Raw genomic sequence first — 27,542 nt, forward strand, 5'->3', positions numbered from 1 at the left:
AAATCTCAGAATAGGTTGGTTTCTGCTCTCTCTTCTCTTGTTGGTGGGGAAGGTCGGGGGTGGAGGGAATGATACATGAACAGAGACTCAGGACCAGAAATCTGCCTTATGATTAGGCTCTGGAGGAATGGAGGGTGTAGAACATATCTGGTGTGTATGTGTGTGTATGTGTGTGTGTGTGTGTGTGTGTGTGTGTGTGTGTGTGTGTGTGATTTAACCTACTCCTTCCTTCTTTGGGGGCAGCACGCCCTTTCTGTAAGGTTTCCCTGGTTAGGTGGTTTTACTGAGACGTCCAACACAAGATACATGTGTCAACATGTGACCTTGTACTGGCCAATCATAGACCTGCATCTGTACTAGGTCAGTTTCCTGGGAGATATATATATATATATATATATATTTTTTTAGTATAAGTACTGTGGGAGATCCTTTCTTCTGCGTTCACTAAGCTAGGCTGATGTCAGCCTGAAGTCACCTTCGGCCATCTCTGCCTGACTCCCCTGTGTGACGAGGTCACTGGCCTACTGTGGGAGAAAATTAGTTCAAGTGCCAAGAGAAATAATGCTGCGGGATGGAAGGGGACCATGAGAAAGGGAGAAAAAAGAGTTATCAGCCGGATGACATCATTTGGGCTTGTGGGGGCCCAATTAGGCAAGACAATGAATGCCCTTTCTTATTATGCTAGTCTGAGTGGGCTTCCTGTGTTTTGCAATGGGAAGATTCCCGACAAATACTGGGGAAATGTGATTGTGAACTCATGCCTGCTTTGGTGAGATTGGGGGGTGGCGTGGAATTCACACACACATGCACCTTCTAGGGAGGACCCTTCAAGAGGCATGGGCATCCGCTTTTCCCTCCTCACCTGTTGTCTGAGTGCCTATCACATGGCACTTGTCATCAGGGATACAGCAGTGAGGTGGTTCCGGTGCTCACGTAGCTTACAGATGCCCTGATGAACTGTTTTGTGTGTTTTGAAAAGACCAGGGAGAAGAGAGAAAGGAGTAGAGTGTAAAACACTCTTTCAAATGAGATTCCTTGAGACGTCCTTGGGAGACATAATGAAAATGAGTCTCACGTTGAGTTTGTGCTGGAAAGAACGGACTAATACTCTAAATTTTGCCAAAGCATCATAAAGTTTTTGTGGAAGGTTCTTTGTTGGTCTATCCGTCCACCATCTTACATTTCACCAGCCTATATGGAAAGGCTGCTGACATGTTCCTCACCCAAGAGATGTCCCTGACTAGGTTGCTGGAAGAAGGGCTACCTGGGTGGCTTAGAATTTCACTGGGGTCTATCATGGTAGCTTCATTGGGCTTTTTGATTTCTTCTGAATTCTAGGGAAGCTTAGGCTTGGGGCCTCACATTACTCAACTGGCCAGACTCCTAGAAGCTTGATGGCACCTGGGAGAGGTAAGTCTGCTTGCTTCAGTGCTCGATCTCCTCTGTTGCTGCACTGCAGGTTCTCTACAAACTCCCTGCTTTTCATGAAAGAGCAACATTTTTTCCCCCTATACTAAGAAGCAGGCCTGGGTCTGCCAGAATGTCACACATCTGTCTTGGGGTTCAGTCCCCATCTTCTCTCCTTCACAGAGGCTAGACAGCCACTCAGTTTCCTAGTCCATAGGATTGTTGGGAGGGAGCCTAAAAAGGAGAGCCTGATACAGCAACCCTGCTACTTAACAAATCCTGTCAATTGTGTATGCTAAGTATCTCTCAGATCCCTCCCTCCTTCGTCTTTCTCTCTTTACTGTTAGTGATTTAGTTCTTTGTTTGGATTACTGCAATTGCTCTGTGCTGTCCCTCCCCTCCTATCTTGTCTCCTTCTAATCTATCTTCCTCCACACCTGAGGAAGCCCGAGAGTCTTTCTAAGACTACACATCCCAACACATCACTCTGCTAATTAAACCCTGGAACAGTTCCCCACAGTCCTCTGGATAAATGTCATCCTAGCAAAATATTCCTTTCCATGTGTTGCCTCTGGCCGACGCATTCTTTTTCTGTACCACAGTGTAACAAGTTCCCCTTCCCTCTGGCCCACCTGACTTAAGTTTCCTGAAATGCTCTTCCCCCTTTTGAACTCTCTGTTGTGTCATAGGCAACATTTCTGTTCTGATCACCCCTTCCCCATATCTTTGCCAGACTAATTCCTACTGCTCTTCAGTCCTGAAGCTCTTCCTGATCAAGACGGCGGAGACCCTGCTATGTGTTCTTTCATTTTTCCTTAGGCTCTCACAAAGACATTTCCTAGGCTGTCTTGTGGTTCAGTTGAAGTGATGCAGGCCATGCCCAGCTCTGCTCATTCAGCGCCTTGTCCTTCCAGAGCAACCCAAGACGTCATTTGCCTACTGTGGTGGGATCACAGGACAGCAATGCACTGAGTCCCCACGAGGCCGAGCTGCTTGCCTTCTCTGCACTGTGATTGGAAAGCTCCTGAGACTGTAGGGCTTATTTGTTATCTGGCCTCAGTCCATCCTCTCCTGACACAACCAACTACCGCTTTCTTTGTGACATTGCCTCTGTTACAGCTTACACCACACGATTCACATTGCTTTCTCCACTGGAATGCAAACTTCTTGCTGGCAAGGATTTAGTTTTCTTTCTCTCTCTCTCTAGTCTACTCACTCCATAGTGCTTGGCATAGAGTTGGCACTTAGCAAACATGTTTTTAAAAAAATGTATAGTATTGGTTTAATTTGCAGCCCACATACAGAGGAGACTTAAAGCAAAGAGAAAATGTAAAAAAAACGAGTTAGTTATACACAGGAAAACGATGACCGCTGTAAAATGCAGCGTTCTCCTAAGAGTCCATTCTAGTAATCTGAAGGAATGAATGAAAAATTTCAGGGCCCCGTTTGACAGTGGAAATCAAGATGGAAGGAAAAGAACGTCAGCCCTGGAAGTGAGAAGAGCCTGTTGCCCTGTGTGTGCCAACAGGTACCCTTAGTTTAGGGGCTGCAAACCTCCTTGCCTTGGGCTCCCGGAGAACCTAAAAGGACACTCCCCAGTTCTCTTCATCCACAGCATGCTCCCCCTTTCTTTTACACCTTCTTCCACTTGCTCCCCTGCAATTTCCAGGAGTTGCTTTTATTTCATTCACTAAACAATTTATGAATTGAATTAAAATAAATGAGATGCAAATAAATTCCAGGCTTTCTCCCTCATTTTCAAATTACATTTTCAGTCCACTCAACCTGTTATAATCTCATAGTGATTTTCATTTAAGAGAGCTAAATGGATATGTGATTATTGTTACAGGAACTAACACCACACAATTAAATGTTGAGGTGTTGATAGATAAAGCTGTGTTTTGATTTGCATAAACATGATGCCAGCAAATCTAACCCTGGCAGAAATTCAGTTATAAGACTTGCGTGCCTAACTTCTGCTAATTACCACAAGTATCATTATTAAGATTTTTAATATTCAGAGTTGGGATTATAGCCATTTTATTTTAGGGCCACATTTATCTTTATTTTGCAAACTTAGTCGAAATGCATAACTGATTTATCAGAGAAAAAGCACGATTACTACTTATAATCAACTTCTACAGTGCAGCATATCAAAAATCAATTATAGAGCCCTGAAATCCAGTCATTAAGGATTTAGCTACTAATCTCATTTCATTTTTGTCTTTAGGAAGATACGCCGGTTTGCAACTTTGCAGATACCAGCATAGGAAGGAAAACATGGGAGACTGCTGATAACCTAATGTGAGGAATGAAGCTCCAACTAGACAAAGGCAGAATCGTAATATGGAGTGGCCTGGCCCTGCGGGGAGATAGGCTGGGCGGGGTGGATTGCAACCCAATAGCAGCCAAAGTTATTACCCAAGTGTGATTCCCAAGTAGTGGTTAAACCGTGTGGGGCTGCATTGTTTACTCTCAGGCCAGCACTTATCTTAATCTGCAGTTACTTTAGTTATTCAATAGTGTACTGCTTATCTGCCGGTCTGGTTCCTTTCCCCACCCTTGACCGTCAGGGGCAGGAGGGAAGGGATTTTACTTGGGGTGCCATATTGACTTCAGTGCTGGCTTATAGTAGGTGCTCAGTGAATGAGTGCTAAATTTGATGAGGACTGGGATCCGTAGGTTTCCCTGCCACGGGGGAAGGGGTTAACATGATATTAAGAATCAGACCCTCCAAGTGCCTGGTAACTGACTAGGCAGGACCCAGATTATCTGGATGACTGTGAATTTAATACTTGGCGGTTAAGGAAATAGGCAAGTGAGCCAGACACAACGATGGAACTGGGACTGGGTCCTGGCTGTGCCATTTTCTAGTTCTGGTGCCTTTGGACAGGTTTTGTAGCTTCCCAGAACCTGTGTTTCCTCATCTGAAAAACAGAGGGAAGTCCTCCGGTGGGGCTGCTGAAAATAAGTAAAGCATGTAACATAGAGCCTGCATCATGAACGTCCTCAGTGAGTGTTGCATGTTAGTTTTTTGTGGACAAGCTGCCCAGTTTGGGGAAGCTACGGTTGGTTGAAAATTTCTACTGTGGTTTGCTTGTGATTTCCTCTTGGCAAGCCTTCGCTGATCACCTTAGGCTGGGTGATATCTCCTCCTCTGATTCTGTCAGGCCCTAGATGCTTCGCTCACTTTTTTTTTTTTAAAAGATTTTATTTATTTATTTGACAGACAGAGATCAGAAGCAGGCAGAGAGAGAGGGGGAAGCAGGCTCCCCGCTGAGCAGAGAGCCCTATGTGGGTTCGATCCCAGGATGTTGGGATCATGACCTGAGCTGAAGGCAGAGGCTTTACCCAGGTGCCCTGATTCTCTCACTTAACCCACTGGATTACCCTGCGTCTACATTTTCCACTGGACTGTTAACTCCTTGTGTGTGAAGAGTACATTATAAAATTTCTGTTCTTTCAGTATTCATCAAATTACTCTGCACAAAGCTGGCACCAGGCACCAAGTTGTTTGTCGAACTGGCCAAAGAGTGAGAGTCGAGGGAGCAGATAGCAAGTGTGACAAGAAGACTGAAGCTATCCTGAGCTAGAGTGGAAGGTAAATCTGCACCTTTTTCTCTCCTGGGAAACGGACACGGTTCTTCCCAAAGGGATAGGGCTTCTGTCTTCTGAGAGAAAGACTTGTCTTTCCCATGGAAGAAAGGAGTAATGGAGGCTTGGGAAATTGCCTCAGCTCCTGAGGAAAGGGTGTATCCCCTACAACTTAGCGGTGATGAATTGGGTGGAACCACTTACCCGGAGCTTCCTGCCAAAGATGGTGACTTTGCCTTTAATCTGTTCCTTTCTTAGGCGCCACTCAATGGAGTTGAGGCCATTCTCCATGGGCAGGGAGATGTTGCAACGCCCAATGGTGGGGGTGATGGTGCCCGCCAGGACATGGGGCTCACTGTGGAAGCTGACACCCATCCCGTTGGCATACATCACCCTCAGGGTACCGTTATTACAGAGCTGGTAGCTGTTCCGCACTTGATCTGGAGAAATATAAGTGGGGGTGGGGACAGGGAAAGAAATTATCCACTCTGTTAGTCATAAGAGAACAGAACCCCTATTTTTATAGGTTTCCATGGTACTTTGCAGCTGTCAGTCTACGGCTGCCTTCAATTAGCACACATACAATGTTAAGGTGAGTAGCAGCGATGGTACTGATCCATGGAAAGAAAAACATTATTAATATGTGGCACTCCAGAAATAATTATGCTGTGATATTTTTCTTTTACTCACTGAAGACTATTAATAGTACCTTTAAAGATGTCTATTGCCTACACAATTTGTGTCAATCAAATCCCTAATCTTTAACATATATATTTTATCTTAAATGGGAAAAAAAGACTATTTCTTTTTTTTCCCTTTTGCCTACCATCTAACCTGAAGTTGATGGTCTAGCTACATATCAAATCAAGAGAAAAAGCACCCTTCCTGGCCTTCATGCTTCTGCTGCTGACTCCACCATGATGCCAGCTCTCCTCAACAGAACTCTGGAGATTCAAACAGCGTAAGGTAGGCTGAGCTAGTGGGTGCTGATAACATGTGTTTATCTTCCCAAAGGGGATCTACACTAGTCAATCAGACTTGTGACCTTTTTCCTTATCGAAAAGTTCCAGGAAGGAAACGTGAGTCTGAAACTCCTTTACAGATATATTGCTTCCTGATTATTTGAGCAAAGGAGTCCAGCTTGGCTGGCTTCTGAGATGCTGGCTTTTGGGAGAGTGAGCAAATGTGTATCTGTCACTCCTGCAACTGCAGCCATCATGCAGAAAGACAGAATCTACATCATTAATCATTTGGCAGAGCAGAAATAGAGTCATTGAAACAGGCGCTGTCGTGGGATAATAGTCCAGAAATGTCACCATTTATCTACTGAGAGGACACTTTTATCCTCTGACAACGGGCTAGCCCACTGACATTATATCTTAATTAAAAGAAAAATTAATCTCACAATTCCTTTTCTTGCCAGCTCCTGTGCTTGTCCCTCACTGTGTGTCATGTCAGACAGCGCTCGTAACTATGGGGTGGTCAGAAACCTTTGAGATCCCAGTCTTGGCAAGAGATTGCTAAAGGGCTCTGATTCCAGGGCAATCAACCCAACAAACAAGTGCTTGGAAGAAGAATCAGGATGTGGCCAAAAAAGGAAGAGGTGAAACCAAAAGGATAAAGAGCCTTGGAGAAGGTAACTATGTGTGTTGGGCTGGTGGGGAGTGCTGCTGATGAGAGGTAAGAGCAAGTGGGGATGGCAACTGACATTTTCAGGGAAGTATGTAGACATTCCCAAAGCTCTAGACATTTCATTTAGTATAGATGACATTCTCCTGAATCTGATTAAGTCATTTTCTACAAGACTGACCTCTTGTAGAATTTGTTTACGGTGGACATTGACTAAAATAACAAGTTAATGGGTGATCTCAGTCTCTGGAAGTCCTCCCACGCTTGCTGGGGTCTATGGGTGAGTTTAGGGGGCAGGGGGCTTACCTTGTACCACTGTGTAGGAGGCTTCCACTGAAGAGAGATTGGTAATGACAGTGACATCATCATCACGGTTGGAGTTCTCAATGTCAATGGTGATGGACTTCTCCATTTCCCGGTGCAGACTGGTCACCACCCCCGTGGGGCGTGTCACATTGGTCAGGCGGCCTTCGTGGTCATAGCTGGAGGACAGACACACTGGTTTGGAAGCACAGTTACTGGAACTGAAGGCTTTCCCACCACTCAGAACCACACAAGAGCCAGAGAGACTGGAAGATAGAGTGGCTGGGTAGTGTATCACACTGAAGCTCCTTGTTACAATCAGCAAGACCTGGCATTGGAGACCATCTGTGTTCTTCCTCTTCCATACTCCTATAACCTCATCCCACTTGCCACCTCCTAGGCTTGGATTGTCAGCCTGGGCCAAATGCAAACTCCATGCCTTGGCTCAAGCATAGCAGGTCTGGCTGCCTATACCCCTTTCTCTGGTTTTACAGCCCCAAACCAACCAAGCTCCCCAAGCAGCCTTCTTAGACTGTTTTCATGATGACTCACTTGAATTCAGGCCCCATGTCTAGGTATATCTGATCAAGTTCTGCTGCTAGAAAGTTCACTGAGAGTGGCCCTTCTCCTTTATGAATGTCATCTCTACTCTTCTCTTAAACAGTGGGATTATTGTTTCCATCTCCTTTAGCAAAAAGCCTTCGTGTTCCACTTGGTAGAACATTTTCCTACTCTGGGAGATCCATTGTAATCAGAAAGCTTGGGCCCTCCATAGGCCATAGGAAAGAGACTCTTATTAAGGGCTGGATGCAGAGGCCTTTGAGCTTTCCCACATGAGATGTTACTAGAGAGGAGAGGAAGGGGGAACAAAGAAAGTAGTTGACTTGACCTCTAGGTGTGACTCCCTCTTGACTGGGGACAAGGACAAAGTTGGTTGGTTCTGAGTGTTGGAGACTGGATCTTGTACAGCATGTAGGACAGCCAGTGAACAGAACCATCGTGGCTTATTTGACTTTGTCACAGAGGACTACAAAAGCAAATACAGATGCTGCCTGGCAAACAGTTTCAGAATAAAGGAATGCAGACCTGCTAAGTTATTTGAGAAAATATGATAAGGAATTTTGCTTCCAGAGATGTCTGAAGGCTGAAAACAGAACCACATTAAGCTGGAAGGCCAGGTGGACAAAGCGGGTGGGGAGGGGAGAACTTTGAGTGGGGAGCCCAGGTTTGGCTCTACCCTCATTATTTGCCCAGAGCAGTAGGCAATGGTTGGTACAGATAATACATTATAGTGGTTACACCACCTGGGCTTTCTGGGTATACACGGATGGGAATCGGGCCCTCCAGGTCATGGAACTCCCTTTTGTCGTCTAATCTGTTAAAGAAACTGCCTCTCAGATGGGTGTACAAAGATGTGATTTACTAATAGTGACAAATTAGAATAATCTAAGTGGTCATTCATCAGAGATTTGTTAAATAAGGATATATCCACAAAGTAGAAACCTCTAAAGCCATCAAAATTAATGACAGTGATTTTTTTTTAATTTGACAGACAGAGATCACAAGTAGGCAGAGAGGCAGGCAGAGAGAGAGGAGGAAGCAGGCTCCCCGCTGAGCAGAGAGCCCGATGTGCAGACCCATCCCAGGACCCTGGGATCACGACCTGAGCCGAAGGCAAAGGCTTTAACCCACTGAGCCGCCCAGGCGCCCCAGTGACAGTGATTTCTATCCATTAGAGTGAAAAATGTATATATTACTGAGTAGAAAGAGTGGAGCACAGAAATATATTCCTCTGATAATACACAGGGGTGAAAAATGAGTATGCGTAGAAGAAGTGCTCTCAAAATACAGACATCTCAGCATTAAGGATAGTTTTCTGCATATGTTTGTATGTTCCCATATTTTAGGAATTATTTCTAACCAATATACCTGGCTTCCCTATCTTCTGACTAGAAACAAAAGGTATTTAAATGAAATAGAGGGTAAAAAGACAAAAGATCAATGAGACTAAGAGATGGTTTTTTTTTTTTTTTTAAAGATTTTATTTATTTATTTGACAGAGAGATCACAAGTAGGCAGAGAGGTAGGCAGAGAGAAAGGGGGGAAAGCAGGCTCCCTGCTGAGCAGAGAGCCCGATGTGGGGCTCGATCCCAGGTCCCTGAGATCATGACCTGAGCTGAAGGCAGAGGCTTAACCCCTGAGCCACCCAGGCGCCCCAAGAGATGGTTTTTTAAAAGATAAAATTGACAACCCTTAGCTAGACTCACCAAGAAGAAAAGATGACAGGACTCAAAATCAGAAATGAAAGAAGAGACGTTACCACTGATACCACAGAAATACAAAGGATCATAAAAGATTACTACTAAGGAGTTTCAATCAGTAATCAAAAGCGTTCCAACAAACAAAACTACAGGGCCAGATGGCTTCACTGGTGAACGCTACCAAACATTCAAAGACTTATTAATAGCAATCCTTCTCAAACTCTTCCAAAAAACAGAAGAGGAGGGAACTATTCCAAACTCATTTTATGAGGCCAGCATTACTCTGCTACCAAAACAGGACAAGGACACCACACAAAAAGAAAATTACAGACCAATATCTCTGATGCATATAGATGCAAAAATACTCAAATTGTATTCATATTTAAATCAAATATAGAAAATCATATTCAACGGTACCTTGAAAGCAGGATTTATTCCGGGGATGCAAGGATGGCTCAACAGTTGCAGAAAAAGCATCTGACAAAATTCAACATCCACTAGTGATAAAAACTCTCAATAAAGTCGGTATAGAGGGAATGTACCTGAACATAATAGAGGCCCCATACATGACAGATCCACAGTTAACATCATACCCACTCGTGAAAAACTGAAAGCTTCTCCTCTAAGATCAGGAGTAAAACAGAACAATTAAGCAAGAAAAAGAAATGCATCCAAATCATAGAGAAGTAAAATTGTAACTGTTTGCTGATGATGTGATATTATGTATAGAAACTGTTAGAACCAATAAATTCAGTAAAGTTGCAGAATACAAAAATCAGTACATAAAAATCTGTTGTGTTTCTAATAACAAACTTGCAGAAAGACAATCCCATTTATGATTGCATCAAAAAGAATTAAAAAACCTAGTAAAAAACTTAACCAAGGAGGTAAAAGACCTCTTATACTGAAATCTCTAAGACACTGATGAAAGATACTCCATGTTCATGGACTGGAGGAATTATAATGTCCACACAATTTAATGCAATCCCCAACAAAACTATAATGACATTATTCACAGAAATAGAACAAACAGTCCTAAAATTTGTGTGGAACCAGAGAAGACTTCTAATAGCCAGAGCAATATTGAGAAAGATGAACAAAGCTAGAGGCATCATGCTCCCTGATTTCAAACTATATTACAAAGCTATAGTAATCAAAACAGTATGGGATGGACATGAAAGCAGACATACAGATCAATAGAGCAGAATAGGGAGCCCAGATAAAACCCCACACATGTATGGTCATTTATTTACCACAAAAGGGCCAGGAATATACAGCAGAGAAAGGACAGTCTCTTCAATAGATGGTGTTGGAAAAACTGGATAGCCACATGCAAAATAATGAAACTGGACTGTTACACAAAAATTAACCCCAAATGATAAAAACCTCGAAGACCTGAAACCATAAAACTAGAAGAAAACCTAGGTGGCTAGCTCCTTGATATTAGTCTTGGCAATTTTTTGATTTGACCTCAAAAGCAAAGGCAACAAAAGCAAAAATAAACAAGTGGGACTGAATCAAGCTGAAAAGCTTCTGCACAGTAATCCTTCAACAGAGTGAAAAGGCAATTTACCGAATGGGAGAGAATTTGTGAAACTCATATTTCTGATAAAGGGTTGATATTAAAATACAATTCAATAGCAAAAAAAGCAAACCACCTGATTAAAAAATATACAGAGGCTCTGAATAGATCCTTTTCCAAAGAAGACACACAAACAGCAGGTACATGGGAAGGTGTTCAACACCACTAATAAATGGGAAATGCAAATCAAAACCATAACGAGGTATTACCTCACACTTATCAAAATGTCTATTATCAAAAAATAAGAAATAAGTGTGGGCAAGGTTGTGGAAAAAAGGAAACCCTTGCACACTGTTGGCGGGGATGTAAATTGATGCAAACACTAGGGAACACAGTATGGACATTCCTCTACAAATTAAATCTAAAATTACCACATCTGGCAATTGCACTTTAAGGTATCCATCCAAAGAAAATGAGAACACAAACTCAAGAAGATAACTGCACCCCCACGTCCACTGCAGCATTCTTTACAACCGTCCAGATACGGAAACAACCTAAGTGTCCAATGGAATATTACTCAACCATAAAAAGAATAAAATCTTGCAACCTGTGACAACGTGGATGGACCTTGAAGGCATTACGCTAAGTGAAATAAGTTAGAAACAAATACCATATGATCTTATAGGTGGAATCTTTAAAAAATAACCTGAGCTCCTAGACGTAGAGAATATCTTGGTGGTTACCTGAAATGGGAGGTAGGTGAAATGAGTGAAGGGGGTCAAAAGGTACAAATTTCTTTTTTTTTTTTTTTTTTAAATACTTTTTATTTATTTGACAGAGAGAAATCACAACTAGGCAGAGAGGCAGGCAGAGAGAGAGGAGGAAGCAGGCTCCCTGCAGAGCAGAGAGCCTGATGTGGGGCTCGATCCCAGGACTCTGGGATCATGACCTGAGCTGAAGGCAGAGGCTTTAACCCACTGAGCCACCCAGGCGCCCCAAAAGGTACAAATTTCTAGATGTAAATAAGTCATGGGAATGTAATGCGCAGTGTGGGGATAGGTAATAATATGGTACTGCATATTCCAAAGTGGCTAAGAGAATAAATCTTCAAAGTTCTCATCACAAGAAGAAGGTTTTTGGTAACTATATGATGGATGTTGACTAGACTTACAGTGTTGATCATTTCATGATATATACAAACATCAAATCATTATGTTGATGATTTGACTATGTCAATTTTATCTCAATAAAAATAATAAAACACTTCTGTTTGTGTACAGTTGACTATGTCAATTTGACTTCAGTATGTCAATTTTATCTCAGTAAAAATAAGAAAATAAAACATTTTAAAGTGTTTGTGTACAGGGTACCTAATGGACTACTCAGTATCAGAAAATACCTTCAACTCCTGCAGGCAAGCCGGGACTGTATGGCGGGTTGCATGACCTGGGATCCAGGCAAAGATTTAATTCCAACGCACCTGGACCCGGATGATGGTGCAGATTACCATGCTTCCTAATGAGAGCTGTAGTAGAAACTGGAGATTCTAGTTTTGGGAAACAGAGGATTGGGGTTGAGGCCAGGATCCCAGGGGCCACAGGAAGAGCATGTTATGTTCTCTTTAACTTGCAAAGAAGAGTGAGTTTCCTACAGCTGTGCTAACTTGCCCATGGAATATTTTCAGGTTCATGTCTCTTTTGCAAGTAAGTCTACACATAGTTGCAAAGAGCTGTGTGTTCCAGTAATGGGATCTCGAGGCCACTTAGTGGAGCCATTGCAGTCTTGGCCTGTGTGGGGCCAAAGGGATCAAAAGACTCATTTATTCAGCAAGTATTTACTGCGTGCCTACTATATGTCAGTCATTGATTGAGGTGCTGGGAACATGACTAAAAACAAAATGGGTGAAAATCCCTGCTTCTGTGATGTACACATGATGGACAGGGCAAAAATAAACCATGGTTTAAAATACAGAGTATGTCAGATGGTAACAAGTGGTAAGGATTAAAATAAAGGAGGGAGAGAGACAGAGTACGTGTGTGTAGGGGTGGTTGTAATTTTAAGTAGAGTCCTGAGCCCTTGAGGGATGCAGGCTGCTCTTCCCCAGCTGACCATGTGTAAAAGTACTCAACAAAAGGAATTCACCATCTTTTTAGGAGGAACAAGAAAACCTAATGCATTTGAAGCCCTACAACTGAGAATTTGTGATAATTGGATTTATCCACATTATCAAAAAGCAGCTCTTTAAGAGAACAATCATGCAGTTTCCATGTAACTTGTGAACTTCTTCTTTTTCGTTCTTTCTTTCTTTTTTTTTTTTTTTTTTAAAAAAAAAACATCCTGCTCATATTTTAATTCAACTAGAGTCCCCTCCTGGAAAAATACTTTCCCAGTTACAGCTAGTGTCTAAAGGCGGACCCACGCCTGAACTTCTTTACTATGGTCTCTAAGTCAGGCCTAATTCTGGCCTTCTGAGAGTGACATTGTTTTGTCCTCAGTTATGTCAGCCCACAAATTATCTCTGAAATGTACTGGGTCCTTAGGTGGAACTGCTAGAAAGTGAAAAATCTAACAGGTGTTGGGGTTATCATATAGTTTTAGCTCAAGCTGGTGTGAGAGCTAAAGATAGCACTCAGATGGTGCCTACAGGGGTAGAGTCACTGGCTGGTAAAGTCTGATCAAGTCCCAGTGCCTGAAGGACACTAGGATGCTTCTGAAATCTGAGAATGACAGCTTGGCCCAGAGGAAAAAGAGAGGAAGGGAAAGCAATAATGCAATGTAAGAAATTTCCAGCAGGTGGCAACAGCCTCCTTTCCATGCTCCCAAACCCATCTGCCCACCAACTGGAAGTGAAAATTCCTGGACTTAGGAGTGATCAACAATGGGGTTTTCTGTTCTCTCGCTTGTCCCCTATCCCCTCTGCAACAGCCCCTCCCCAACTCACTAAGTTCTCAGCCAGCAGCAACACCTCGACAGAAAGCAAGCAAGGACTCCAAATGGGAGCTTAACCAGATCCTTCACGATCAGAGAGAGCCAGACACTTGCAAATTCCATCCCAGTCTCAGCAGGGACTGGGGGAATCATGCCTTAGCAATTTTCCCCAGCCAGCATCCCACTGGTTAATACCTGCAGCAGCAGGCAGTGTGACCAAGTGCTGGCTGCAGGAGTGACGGAAAACAGCTTTTTTGGCAAAACAAACGGCGGAACTATTAAGCAGGAAATAATTGTTAGGGGAAATATGACCAGCTCTCACATCTTTTAATATACCTAGCACTTTATCTGTATTGATCTGCTTCTGCTAAGGAGGAAATTCAGAGTTTATCTACCTGTCTGTGCAATCAAGTGTGTTGCTGGACCTACTGGCAAATTATGGGAATCCCACCAGGATCTTGCCTTTTAGATTCTCATTTCCGCACCCATGGCAAACATGAATAATCAGCAAAGTTAATGAGCACTTGCTCTCCCAGGAGCTGTGCCTGTCCAATATCCTGAAACTGGAGGGGCAAGCAGGCAAAAGAAATCGCCAGCCCTTGTAGTGAGGATGTTCAATATCAGAGACCCAACAGTGCAAATCACTTTGAAGTCAGGGAGAGGGGACATGAATATCTTGAGGCCACAAGTTGACATTAAAGTCAGGAAAACAAAGTGACTGAGCAATTCTAAAAGCTACGTGGACAGCCAATCCTGCTGCCAGCTTGGATAGGGTGCTGTCGAGAAATACTTTACAAATGTACTTACTCATAGAAAGTTGTCCATCCTGTTTCATCACTCTTGGTGGCTAGGAGTCCAGTGTTTCCGTCATAGGTCATGAGGCCAAGCTCCAGATTCTGCGTGGACACGACTTTGAGACCCCCATTGGTGCCCACAGTGAGGGTGATGATCTGGTTGTCAGGCATGAGCAGGTGGCGGGGCACGCCACTACTGTCCCGACGGATCTTCAGGGAATTCCCGTTATTGTCAATCAGTTCAGTGACATCGTTGTCAGCACTATAAGTGAAATTGTACAAGTACTCCCCAGTTACCAGGCTCACCGTGTACTGGTGGATGCCATCGGCATTGAAAACATACAACTCCTGTTCTCCGGGGGATGCAGCCTCATACTGGTTGAAAGCATTAAGAACGGGCTTGTTTTTGCTGACCGCTCTGATCCGAATATTTCCAAGGTCTGCGATGTAGATGGTACCATCTGGAGCCACAGCTAAGGAAGACGGGGAATTCAAGATGGCGTCGGTCGCGTAGGCATCGTCTCCTGAGTAGCAGTTGCAATTGACATCATTTTTGCAGTCACAGTCTGAGGCTGCCCCAGCTAAAAGGCAGATCTCCCCATTGGTTGTGACCTGGCGTAGACGGTTAATCTTCTTCTCATCCGTCTCAGTGATATAGAGGACCCCAGTGTGAGAAATGGCGATGGCACTGGCTGACTCCAGGGCGGAATGAATGGCCAGTTTGCTGAGGGAGTAGTCAATTCCAGGAACCTGGCAGTGCATGGGGCGTCCTGCGATGATGCTGACTTGGTGATTCTCAGTGATTCGAAGGATGACATTGTTCTCGAGAACATACAGGGAGTTGTCCATGGGGTTGACAGCAAGGTCTGTTGGCCACTCCAGGCGAACCTGTGGATGACATGGCATCAAATTAAGGAGCAGCCTCTAACATGCCCAATGTTTAACAGTAGGGCATGTCTATTGGTTTTATGCAGCTACGGAAAAAGATTTTTTACCCACACTATATGAGAAGTGCCCGTCACCAAACCACTTGCTCACTGCCCATGTCCAGTATACATAATGAAGAAGAGGCCATGTAACAAACATTTCCTGTGATATCATCTAATGTGCCTAGAGTAGATCACCAGCTCTACCCATGATGCTCTTCTCAGTCCCAGATGATTGGACCAAGGTCAGAGTCATCATATACAGTTGTACAGGTAATTCACTGCACAAGGGGCTCATGTAATCCATCACATCCTCTGCTCATCAAGCTATGGGGTAAGGAGGCTATGTTCATTTCAAGGCAGCACTTTTATCTAATACACAAAAGAAGCCACGCTGATTTAAGGTGGCCTGACCCAAGGGCCGCCAATGCACAGGTTGGCTAGTGAACTACAACTTGAGAATTTGCTTGAAGAAATGAACTGGGCTTTTCCTCAAAATTGAAGTGACCATCTCGGTGGCAACTGTCAGTTTGTTGTGCAATTTGAGCTGAAATTAATGAGGTTGACTGAAGGTTGAAAAGGCCCTTATAGGCAGGGCAAACATGTATTTCAGGATGTTTCAGGATCTATCTAATAAAGTTCAGTTTCTCCTGTTGCACATCTGTATGAGCCTCTCTTCTCTGCCCCCATAAGAGCCCATACCAAGATAATATCACTTGGGGGATTATTGCAGACAGCTCTGCTCTAGTTTACTACGGCACAGAGTAAAGGTTTATATAGTAAGGATGCAATCATTTCAGATTAACAGGGAAGTTCTGATTGACATATAACACTGTATAGTACATTCTCAAACCTGCAATAATGGTGGGGAAGAGAGGTAATTACACAGTAACTCCTACCCTGTAATCTGCCATGGCTGGAGTGTGTCACCAGCTCCACTATCTGAGCAGAAATCACCCCCCCCCCCAACCCACTGCTTTCCTTTCTGTCTTATGCTCTCTCTCATTCCTATCTGACATTTCTCATTCCATCTTGCTGTCTAGTTCATCTCAAACCTTCTACAAACAAACCTGTAATCTGTATCTATATTTCTTCCTCCCACTCCACTTTCAACCCAAACAGGCTGCAGGTGAGAACTTCAGGCTAAGAGCCAGGTGTGGCATAGTGATGAAAAATAAGAAAGTCCTACCTGGGCCACATCCATGCTGGAGTCACAGCTCAGTGGCCGGACTGCAGTGAGGTCATTGGAGCCCAGCAAGGTAGAGATGATTCCATTCTGGTCAACCTTCCGGATCATGGTGGCATCAACAAAGTACATGAGCCCGTTCTTGTCTACTGCAATACCTGATCAAGACAAACAGTGGGAGTGTGTCTCTTGGCAAGGAGTAGGGCTTGTGGGGTAGATGTGGGGATGCTCTATTGGGCATTACCTTCTAGGACCATGGACCTGGACCTACTGGATGCATGCACAGGTTTCGAGCAGCGGCTCTCAACCTTTAAAGGTAACACCCTTTCTCATGAGCACTGTGCTGAGACCTGCATAATGCCTGGGGTGCTGGCTGTATCATCACCCAACTGAAGAATGAACTTTGGGCTGCAAATGAGCTAAGTCTACAAATAAACGAATGGGGAAATAACTTCCCCATCTGCTCTCTTCAGAAAAGTTATTTCCCAAGTTCATTACTTGAAAAATTATTGGTAGTAAATTACTTGAATACCCTTCACAACTAATTACAACAACGAGGTGGAGAAACAGGAATTCTTGCTGTCACAGACTCCCAATTCAAAATATATCCTTCAGGAAACATTCCCAGTTAAGCCTTGACTCTACTCAGTATGCACTGGGGGAACACCTGTCCTAGCACTCTCCTGGTAAATGCACACAGTGGCTTCTATTTCTTGTGCACCTTCACACTATGGCCCAAGCCCAAGTTTCCTCATCCTTAATCCACACTGCCAGATCCTTTAGTGGTAGCTAAGAATGCTAATAAGAACTGGGCCTTCGAAGGACCAATCAGTTCTTAACCCTAAGTATCCTTGGTCCTTTCCAAACAGAGTTCCTTCAATTCTAGGAACATCCCCTCAACCCCCCGGCCAATCCCAGATCCTTGGAAATTAGTCCCATTCTTAACTGCTACCATTTACTGGACTCTTAAAAAACATCAGGGCCCGTGATTAAGACTATGCACACTATTGTCGAACATGAACATCTGGGAGTGGTTGGAGGCCCTCACTGGACTCTGTCTCCAGCCTGAACAGTCGCCACTCTGGCTCATGGAGCTAACATTTCCTCCTGACTCCATGTGACTGGGAGCAGTCCGAAATCTCTAGGAGCAGTCCACCCCACTTTCCATTTGTGGTCTATGTGGGTAATGACGTTTACTTCAGATAAACACATTTTTTTTTTTTTTTAAACACCCACACATCAAAGCAAACTATCAGAGTGAGATTACTATAGGGGAAGCTATATTTGGGATTGCCTGGGCTTAGTTCACTTCCAGTTAAGAAGCAAGCCAAACTTGAGACAAGCTTAGTCTGGGGGAGGGGCTTTCTTCCTTGGTAGCCTTTACCTCGAGGGCTCATCAGGGTGGCATCCACGGCCTTCCCTCCGTCCCCACAACGGGCTTCATCGAAGGGCAAGCATTGCTCTCCGGTCCCCGCCACCACTTCTGAATTCCCAGCCAGGTCTTTAGCTCCACTCAGAGACTTGACCCGGTAGATTCGCCGGCTGTTGGTGTCAGACACGTAGAGAGAGCCGGACACAGGGTCTACTGCCAAATAGTACTTGTGTGCTGGGTTGTTGCTTTGGGAGAAGCACAAAGAGAAATGAGAATGGGGGCTAAGCAGCTGGTCTACTGGATCAAAGAGATGACAAAAATCCTAGCAAGACTTTAGACATTTCTAGCGTCTTTCCACTTTATTGAACTGGAAAGAATCTAACACAACAGCTTAGTGTTCTAATACATCCTGGCTCTTAGCTACTGCCTTCTGACTGGACCTAAGCTCCTCAGGCTATGCAGAGGGTTCATCGTTTCCCACCATGCTAAAATACCACAGTTTCACTTAGCTGGTAGGAAAGATCCCACTCCGGTCCTGCTTTTGTGTTCATGTGTTGTGTGTCTCAGTCTTCTTTACTTCCCTCTATGGGTTTGATATGTTTCTCAGGTGGGATTGAGGAACACTTCCATGAGACAAGGTTTTCTTTCTAGTCCATGTTTTCTCAGTGCTTCCAGGATACCAGATCATGAAGACTGGGGCAACCTAGAGTTTTCCTAACTTTGTGATGGGAGGTTCCCAGAGGGATTTCTCCAGTCCGCACCTCAGATCTTCTCTACTCTTCTTCAGTGTGGATATGAATAAAGTTGGCTGTTTTTTTTTTTTTTTTTTGAAGAAATTTGATGTCTTGCTGATATCACACCCAGAATCTGGATTACTGAGGGAGGAGCATAGTTTTCGAATTTGGGTAATAGGCCACAGGTGTGAAACAAGATCTGCCAAGGCCCTAAGCTACACTAGGACAGAAATACCCTTGTGTGTGAGAAATGTAATAGGAAGGCACTAAGCCTCAGAGACTTGGACCTCTTTCTCTGTCGTGCATTGAGCTGTTCTATATGCTGCAGATCAGGATAGACTAAGTCACAGGAAATTCTAAACTCAACACTGACACAGCTGGTGACCTGAGGTAAGTCTCTTGGCCATGTTGGGTCCTAGATTGCTGGTTTGGATAATGAAGAAATCAGGTCATTGCTCATGTCCCTTTTGGCTCAAAACCCTACTGTTTCTTCCCTTTGCAGTGTCTGTCATGTTATGGAGGTTCCAACCAGAATAGGAGCTCATGCTATTCCTATACTGTTATTAAATCACTGCCTCTAGGATACCTCTAGTCAATGCCTCTCTGCCCTAGGGTGGTAGATAAGGTTTTGATGCCACATGTTGAAAATGAGCACAGGCCTCTTGTTTTTCAGTTATTTTTCCATTGTAGTTTGGAATTATGGGAAGGAAAGGGAAGGGAGAGGTGAAGGCAAGGTGAGGGTGATGATCATGTTGGGTGCATTTGTCTTGTCGACATCAGCTGGTAAATTACTAATTAAAACATCCCTATTTGGGTTCTTCCCCGATTTAAGGAAGAAAAGAACAATGAAGCTATTTTTAGGAACAATTTGTGACTCGAGACCATCTTTAATTCCAGCTTCTCCTCAGGTTGCTATTAAGACACATAATTGAACTGGAAGTCAAGGTCTTTCTAAAATTCAAGCCTAGATAACTAGTTTAAAAGAGTAGACTACCAGGGTTCCTTTTCTTTCCTTCCCTACCTTCCTTCTTCTTCTTTTTTTTCTTTCTTCTTCTTCCTTTTTTTTTTTTTTTTGGGGGCTATTAAGTCTTTAGAGAATATCCACATATGCAAAACAAATTAGGGCAGAAAGGGAAAACTTCATGCCATTTTTTAATTAGATGCTGTACTTTGTTACTGAATGAATAGTGGCTGGCGTGATCAACAGAAGGATGAGGGCACTGCACATCTGTGCCTATCTACGTGCAAGATAATTAATTCTGGGCTTTCTAGGGAGCCCGATTCAAAGAGGCTTTTCAAAAAACTCTGGCAGAAGAGCAGATGTGTGAGGATGTGGGGTCAGTCATTGCTGGGGTCTTATTTTTCTCCATGGTGTCACACCCATCCCAACCAAGGTTCTTACAGAAACTCTTGGGTAGATGGACAGCCATGTTTCCATATCTGTGGTTATGGTGAAGATCAAATGGGGTATGTGAATTTGAATGGACAGTGTCCTTCCAGGGCATGGTTGATTTTTTTTTTTTTAAACTTGGCCCAGTTGGGGTACCTATAAGCATCCCAGTTTGGGAGTATGGAGGAGGAGGCCAAGGGCTTATATGTATGGCTTTTCCACAGACTTTGATGATCCTGTAAAACCTGACTCCTCTCTATGTCTAATTCTCATGTAACATCAGGAAGAAGTCCCTTCCCTGTTTCATTTCAAGAAGTAAGAAGAAGCATTCCCTTGAGTATTAAAATACATCGTTTTGCTTTTCTATCTTCTTCCAAATAAAAAGATCACTTTTCCTCCATTTCAGTGCAACCTGGGGTCCTGGCATTTTCATAACTTTGTAATGGCAAGCTCCCGGAGCCATATGCACACATATGTGTGTTGTGTACTATATATGTGAATTTTACCAATATTGTTTTAAATGATAACCTGGAGCAGTTGAATGACAAAGGCTATTTAGACAAAAACTACTTGGACTACACCCTTCCTACTACTTAAAAGTGATTTAACTCAATGAAAATTCCCAATGCATCTGACTGTTGGATTCATTCTGACCAGCAGATTGGCAATTAACTTGTTTTTTTTTTTAAATGACCATATATCCAGGGGAAAAAATCATTAATGAGTTGAAAATGAGTTTTTGACCCGTTTCCAGTTCATTAAAGCTTTTGTGAACCCAGGCCAGCATTTACAAAAGCCAGAAGTTTGCCTCAACTGTTTAGCCCAATTATGGACCGCACTGAGCAGTCGGGATAAAAGTTCGCTGAGGGTTCATTATCTTGCACTTGCATCTCCCGGAAATTCTAATTACTGTCAGCTTATTTGGTTGCTTTTTGACTGCATTTCATAATTGCTAAAGCTTATCATATCCACAACACACAATTAGCACATAAAAAAGTTACTATATTTGGTCCATAAAAATACACAACATTACACAAGAAGCACAAAACAAAAAGCAAACACAAGGAAGCAAACGAACCATATCAAATTATACGGGAAAGAGTTCTTGGTCTTACCTATGTTTAAACTCTTTATTTCTTTATAGAAAGAAAACAGGAGGAAAAAGAACAAACAGTTAGCTGAAGAATTGATGATAAAGCAAACACAACATTTTCATTTCTTATATAAAGGGGCCCAAAAAAAGCAGTCTTTTTTTTTTTTTCCCCTTCTAGCTGACAGCTCCTGGTTCAGTCACGTGGGGAGCACTCCTGATTTTGGACTCCTCCTGGCCATTGAAAAATCTAGACAAGAATGCTTGAATTTTCTGACCAGCAATGTGGCTGTCCCATGACATAGGTGGCAACAGGTGAAACAGGTCTTCCGGCTAACGGAAGGATGCCAAATAGATTACCTCTTAGTGCCAATACCTATTGATGAGTAATGGCTGCCAGGAGGGCGGGAGTATGATTCTGAAGCCAAATGCAAGCCCAGCTGTAAACAGTGCTGTGACTCATTTGTAATGTCTGTCCTGGGTGTGGGAGGGAGCCTGGTGCCACCTGTGCCATCTATTTGCCATTGGTGCATTACAGGGTAGAGTCCGCACCACCCAAGAAAGCCTCTTCCCAAATCCATCTGCAGTTTGGCAATCATTCTGTTGGACTCTGAGAGTCTTAACCATTTCCTATCCCTGCTCCATGACACCTTCCCTCTCCCTATCTCATTTTGCATGTGTGGGACCCCAAGTATGCATTCTTTCTTACAGATAACACCCATAGGTGAAATTCATGCCTATTAATATCTACTCATAATTGCAGCCAAAGACTCCACTTTTCTGGGAAAGTGGTAAATGTTTTGTTTGTTTTTGTTTTTAGAACAAAAATACATGCCAATTTCAACAGGAAAGTGGCTAGAGTTAACAGCATTAGGGCAAAGAGGAGAGAAGCTAAGGTCTCAATAAAGAGAACTGCTTCTCATTCCTGAGGCTTCTAAGACCACAGTGGAAGGAGTCCCTAACCCCTCTTCCCTTCTGGTTGAGGAACCAGGCTTCAGGGAAGGGACAAAGAGGGTTTAATGTCCTGATTCCTGCTTCGGTGCAGCCCGGGCCTCTGTTAGGGGCCATGATTAGTAGTGGGTTTGCACAGGGATTACATTTTTATATTTTATTCCAACGTGTTAGTTTTCGTTAAAAAAAAAAAGTTAATTAAATGATGCTGATAACTCCTGAGCTCTGACTGACATAGTGCAATTTAAGATTCATTCTGCAAAGCCTGGTATGTCAGGGTGGCAGCCGGGAATTCTCGTGTCTATTTTATATTGCTTAATGAAAGTGAAATGTTATCTGCCACCAGTGGTAGTCATATTTGGCTCTTAATTATTGCAATATCAATTCCAGTTTTTTAGTCAAGATTTTGTGAAAAGACTGGATGGGATTTGGGTCTGCAGACCTGACCTACTTCTTTCCTGAGAACATCTGCTTTAAGTTGATTAATATAATATCTATGCTGGGGAAAGGAGAAGGGCAGGAGTGGGGGGACCAAGTCACTGAGGGTATAGTCCAAATGATAATATGGATATGAGTTTTGGAGAAAGGCTGAGGTTACTGCTATTCCAGCCCAGGGCCATTGGCAGAGTGGGTGCTTAGCAGCCAACAACCTAAAATAGCAGCACTGAATCAGTCTACGTAGATCAGCACTGGGGCCTTCCTTACAAGGACAGGCCTAAGCTGTGTGTCCATGCCTCAATAATGCAAACCCTTTAGACACAGCCTTCGAGGGCAAGGTGGTCTTGGATTCAAGAATCAAGATGGCTTAGCTCTGCTCACTGTGAGTCTCAGTGATCCTCTGGGAGGTCTTCAGGGCTCTCCAAGCACACTCAGTTCATTGTGCAGAGCCCTCATCAGGCTGTCTTGTGATTTATGTGTGTGTGTTTGTCTTCCTCACTTTGTTGTGAATGGGAGCAAGTAAATATGAATATGACATACTCATCTCTTTGGTGCTGATTCCTAGTAGCGAGCCCTGGAGAGAGTAAGGATTGGGAAAATGGGTTCTTGAGTGAGAGAAGGAAGAAATGAGGCTGCTTTCCTTAGTGCTGGGCATACCATGCCTTGGACTTGTTCCAGTTCCTCATGTTTTGCTCAGAATCACAAAGTTGCAATCAGTTGAGACTATTGCCTCCTTCCTTTCCAACTATCCTTGTGCCATAGAATAAGGTGAAACTGGAGTGGCCCCAGTTTTATGTTTGTTTGAATTCTAAGGAATGGAAAGCTGGTTGGGATAAATTTAGTTTAGATTTGGGGGAGCATGGTTATGTGACTCATATGGAGTTCTTTCTCTGTCTAGTTAGATTATTGCCAGTCATTATGGTATGGATTACAGATTGTGCAGATTCATCTAGCACTATTACTGGGAGTGTAATGCCCCATGTCACCAAATGGGTGTGGCTTGGCTTACTCTGAGTGGACCCCTAGCTCATTCCATTGATGTTAATGGCCTCCACAACTTGAGAGACATGGAACCAAGGACAAATTCCAACACAAGGCAGGACACAGGTCTGTGTCTCCTTTAACTCAAGCAGTGGGTTTAGAACACCTGGTGTGGACCAAACACTACTCTAGGCATCAAGGGGCAAAGACACCAGAGGTGCCTGCTCTACAGAAGCTTACACACTAGCACCCTAAAGACTTACACAGAATATTTCACTATTACCAGGACATCAATGACAAGTTGGCTCATGAGTGCCCACTCGAAGACTACTCAGATTATTCACTGTACAAGGAAACCTGAAGTGCCCAGAAATACTATGAAAGAAGCTTGATCAAGGTTTTCCCAAATTTTAAACTCTAACAATTTTCATGACATCACCAGTAATCAATTGTGAACATGAAACATTTACTAATTTATCAATTATCTGAAATACATTTTGACTATCATTATCCTAGAGGAAAGACAGAATATTGATCTATTCTTTCTATAGATAATGACAGTATAAAATCATTGTCATATTAAAAGATGATCACAGAGTATGCAGCCAAAAAGTGTAGGAAAACAAGTATCATGGAAGTGTACTAGTACTTAATGAATAAAAAAATTTAGGTAATTTATCTGGATTTTGTGATGTTTGTACTAATTTTCAGTTTTTCAAAATGTGTAATCTGCTTTGGTTTCTTTGCTAATCCTGAATAATATTCAGTTTCACTCTGAAATTATGTAAGATTCAGGCTCCATGAAACCTGGATCTGCTTAGTAAAAGAGCTTTGAAAGCAGTGCCAAGAATTGCTCAAAGTTTCATGGGAATATTCTGGTTATTGTTATTCTGGGGAGGGATGCTGTGTTGTATTTTGTTTCATGACCTTGGTGTTTATACTCTGACCAGACAAGAAAGCATTTCCTTGGTAACTAGAACCATATATTCCTCCCTAACATTCTATACTGGTATCAAGCAGCAGCTCCTGTTGAAATTCTCAGGCAAAGCTTATCTTTGGTGAAGGATTCTTCCAACCTCTGCTGCCCTTGCCCTCTTTCCTAGGCTCCCACTCTTTTGTGACTCTTCCCTCTCTAGCACTAACACATCTGGACTGGACAATTCCATACCCTAAAGCTCTTCCCTGATGCAATGTTGCTGTTGCCCCACTTCAATAGCACTGTCAGAATCTCAGCATGGGGAAGTGTTTAGTTGGGAAGTGGAAGTGATATTTAATATCATAATCTAATTTTGTATTTGGAAAATACATTTTTTTAAGAATTTCAAATATCATAGAAAGTATGAAATTCTTATGTTTTAGCACAAGAGGTCAAGTTGAGAAAAGGCAGAGAGGCACTGTCCCAAACCTTATAATTTATTGCCTTACATTGTGATCCAATCCCTAAGAAAATCTCAAGTTGGGGAGGAAGGAAAGATTTTCCTACAAGAGAATTTCACTCTAGGATGTCAGTGACTTAGAAATTTACTCTACAAGCCTTGGGTTTTCCAAGGATCACCTGGAGAGGGTGTAGTTGTAAGAAAGGAAATGGGCTGCTAAGGGTGGATAACGGTTTTTTTTGGGGAAGCGGATGTTGAAAATGTCTTGAATGCCAATGGAACTGAAACATACAAGTGATAACCATTTTACCTAAGAAGGGAGCTCTTTTTAACATTAGAAGTTTTCCAAGTGTGTAGAACTCTGCCCCTGTACATTTTGGATAGGCAAAGGAAGGAGGAATAGAGAAGGATAGTGAAGGAACCATGGGAACATTTATATACAATTCTGATTCAGAGGCTCAGCTCTGGGATAGGTAAGTGAGATTGGAAGGGCACTGACTTCTGAAACGAAATCATTCAGCTGCCAACTCACAATGGAGAAAAGATATAAGCAAGACAGTTCTCTTTCCCCTCCTCCCTCCTTCTGCTGGTTGCTGTTTTGAAGAGAGAGGGGATTGACAGCCCTTTGTTTTCTGGTATGTAGTGGGAAGAAAAGAAAAATCAAACCAGTTTCTTGTAAAAGCTTAACTTTTAATCATCTCTGGATACTTGACTGATGAAAGCAAGAATAAGTCCAAAGGTGGTTAAAAAGTTTAAAAACCAAACCAAACCAAACCACAGATCTGTTGAGGGAAATTGACAGTTACACTCCCTCTAGCATGATGTCACCATGTGGGTGAAACATGGCTTGCTCTGAGAGGACCTTTAGCTCCTGTCATTAATGTTGTGGCCTCTACAACTTGAGAGACCTGGAATCAGGGAGAAATTCCAACAAAAGGCAGGACACTGGTCTGTGTCTCCTTTAACTCAAGCAATGTGTCTTGAGCCCCTGGTGTGGATCAGGCAGTGCCCTAGGTATCAAGGGGCAAAGTGCCAAAGGCATCTGCACTGTGGAAGTGCAAACACTAGGGCCCTGAAGACTTGCATGGAAATAACTGAAAAACAAGGCAGTAAATAGAGTCAACTTTGGTGGAAAACTAGAGTTGAAGAGACCCAAAGGAAGGTGAGAATTATTTCTGCAAGGGAGGTCAGGCTTTATGGAAGACAAGACCTTCAAAATGAGCTTTAAAGATGGACACAATGAGGCAGATTAGATAAAGTATTTAAGAAGAGCAAGTAGCATGAGTAGTTTGGAGCCAGGGATGTAGCGGGCAAGTGCTGGTTTGGCTCTGATCCTTAGAGCCACAACAAAGGAGTAAGGGTAAAATGTGGAGGGTTGGTTACAAACGTCAGATTAAAAAAAAAATGCATCCCTCATGGGGAAGCAGAATGCTACTTTCACCCCCTTCCCTGCCTCCTTCCCCAGCTCTCCACTGCCTACGGGATTCCTGAAGAGAGGACTCTCCTAGGATAAAAAGGGAAATAAACATCTTGGGAAGGAGACCTAGCTGGGAAGCTCTAGGAAATGTGGTTCATCTGATGATCAATTTGACAGCTTGAGGATTATCTAGCCTTTTCTATTTTATCTCCTTCCTCCTCTCATTGTTCATCTTTTGGTTATTATACCCTCCTACTCCACCCCATGGCCTCTCCTTGTTTCCATGATGGGTCATTGGTTCTTCTAGAACATTCAGCCTGAATTGTCTCTCCTTGCCTGGTGCCCATCTGTGACCCTCACCTGGGTGCCCTTTGAGCCTGTTTCATCCCCTTCTAGACCTGTAAAGTCCAGTATATGCTTGGCTCACATCATGCTCAGTAAATGTCCACTGGATCCCTGAGGCTGTAACCTTCTTGAGGTGGAGTTGGGGTTTTTTCCTCTCTCTCTTTCTCCTTTAATCCCTCCCAGTGGTCGGCACAGTTGCAGTTCCCAGGAATACTCAGCAGCACTTGCTGATCCTCCAATCACTTATCTTTCTCCTAGAAGGGGCCACAAAAAGGCAGGTGCAAACCTGCGACTTCCTCTAAGCCCTTCACGTGGTAACTGAGGCTACGTCAGAAGGCACCACCACCTACTCAGTTGCCCAGGTCAAAATCCTAGTCATCACCCTTGATTCTTCTTTTTTTTTTCCTTTTCTCCATTTCTTGCACCTGATCTATCAACAGTTCCCATCACGTTTACTTTGAAAATATCTCCCAGTTGGAACACTCCCTTATCTCCCCTGCTAGCACCACCATCACCCAAATCCTGGTCAACTGTTACACTTCCCTGTGGCCTTCTGTGCCTCCACACTTGCACCCTACTGTCCATTCATTAACACAATGACCAAAATAATCTTTAAAAAAGGAAAATTAGGTCATGTCAACTCTACTCTACTTCAACATCTAATAGCCTTGCATTGTAATGAGAATATAATTTACACTTGTCAACAAGGTCCGTAAGATGCCGAAGCATTGGTCCCCTTCTGACCTTTCTGACCTCCTCAGAGACACTTTCTCCTGACCTCACTACCCTCCAAGCCATATTGGACTTACATCAGTTTCTTAAATAAACCAGATTATTTGTTTATATTAGGGCTTTTGCACAACTTACTCTGCCTGAAATACTTTTTCCCAGATCTTCA

At 43.2% G+C, this 27,542-nt stretch overlaps 1 protein-coding gene across 3 annotated transcripts in view; it reads right to left on the minus strand.

Moving 5' to 3' along the window:
- TENM2 (teneurin transmembrane protein 2) overlaps positions 1–27,542 on the minus strand; it is a 1,229,820-nt gene that overhangs the window by 40,475 nt on the left and 1,161,803 nt on the right. For all 3 annotated transcript variants that reach the window (XM_046000941.1, XM_046000940.1, XM_046000942.1), the window contains 6 exons: positions 21,162–21,182; positions 17,935–18,167; positions 16,554–16,708; positions 14,452–15,326; positions 6,937–7,112; positions 5,206–5,441 (listed from right to left, as the gene is read on the minus strand). In XM_046000941.1, coding sequence (XP_045856897.1) covers positions 5,206–5,441; positions 6,937–7,112; positions 14,452–15,326; positions 16,554–16,708; positions 17,935–18,167; positions 21,162–21,182 — 1,696 coding nt within the window. The remainder of the gene's footprint in view (positions 1–5,205; positions 5,442–6,936; positions 7,113–14,451; positions 15,327–16,553; positions 16,709–17,934; positions 18,168–21,161; positions 21,183–27,542) is intronic.

This window comes from Meles meles, chromosome 3 (genome assembly GCF_922984935.1).
Source record: "Meles meles chromosome 3, mMelMel3.1 paternal haplotype, whole genome shotgun sequence".
NCBI lineage: Eukaryota > Metazoa > Chordata > Mammalia > Carnivora > Mustelidae > Meles > Meles meles.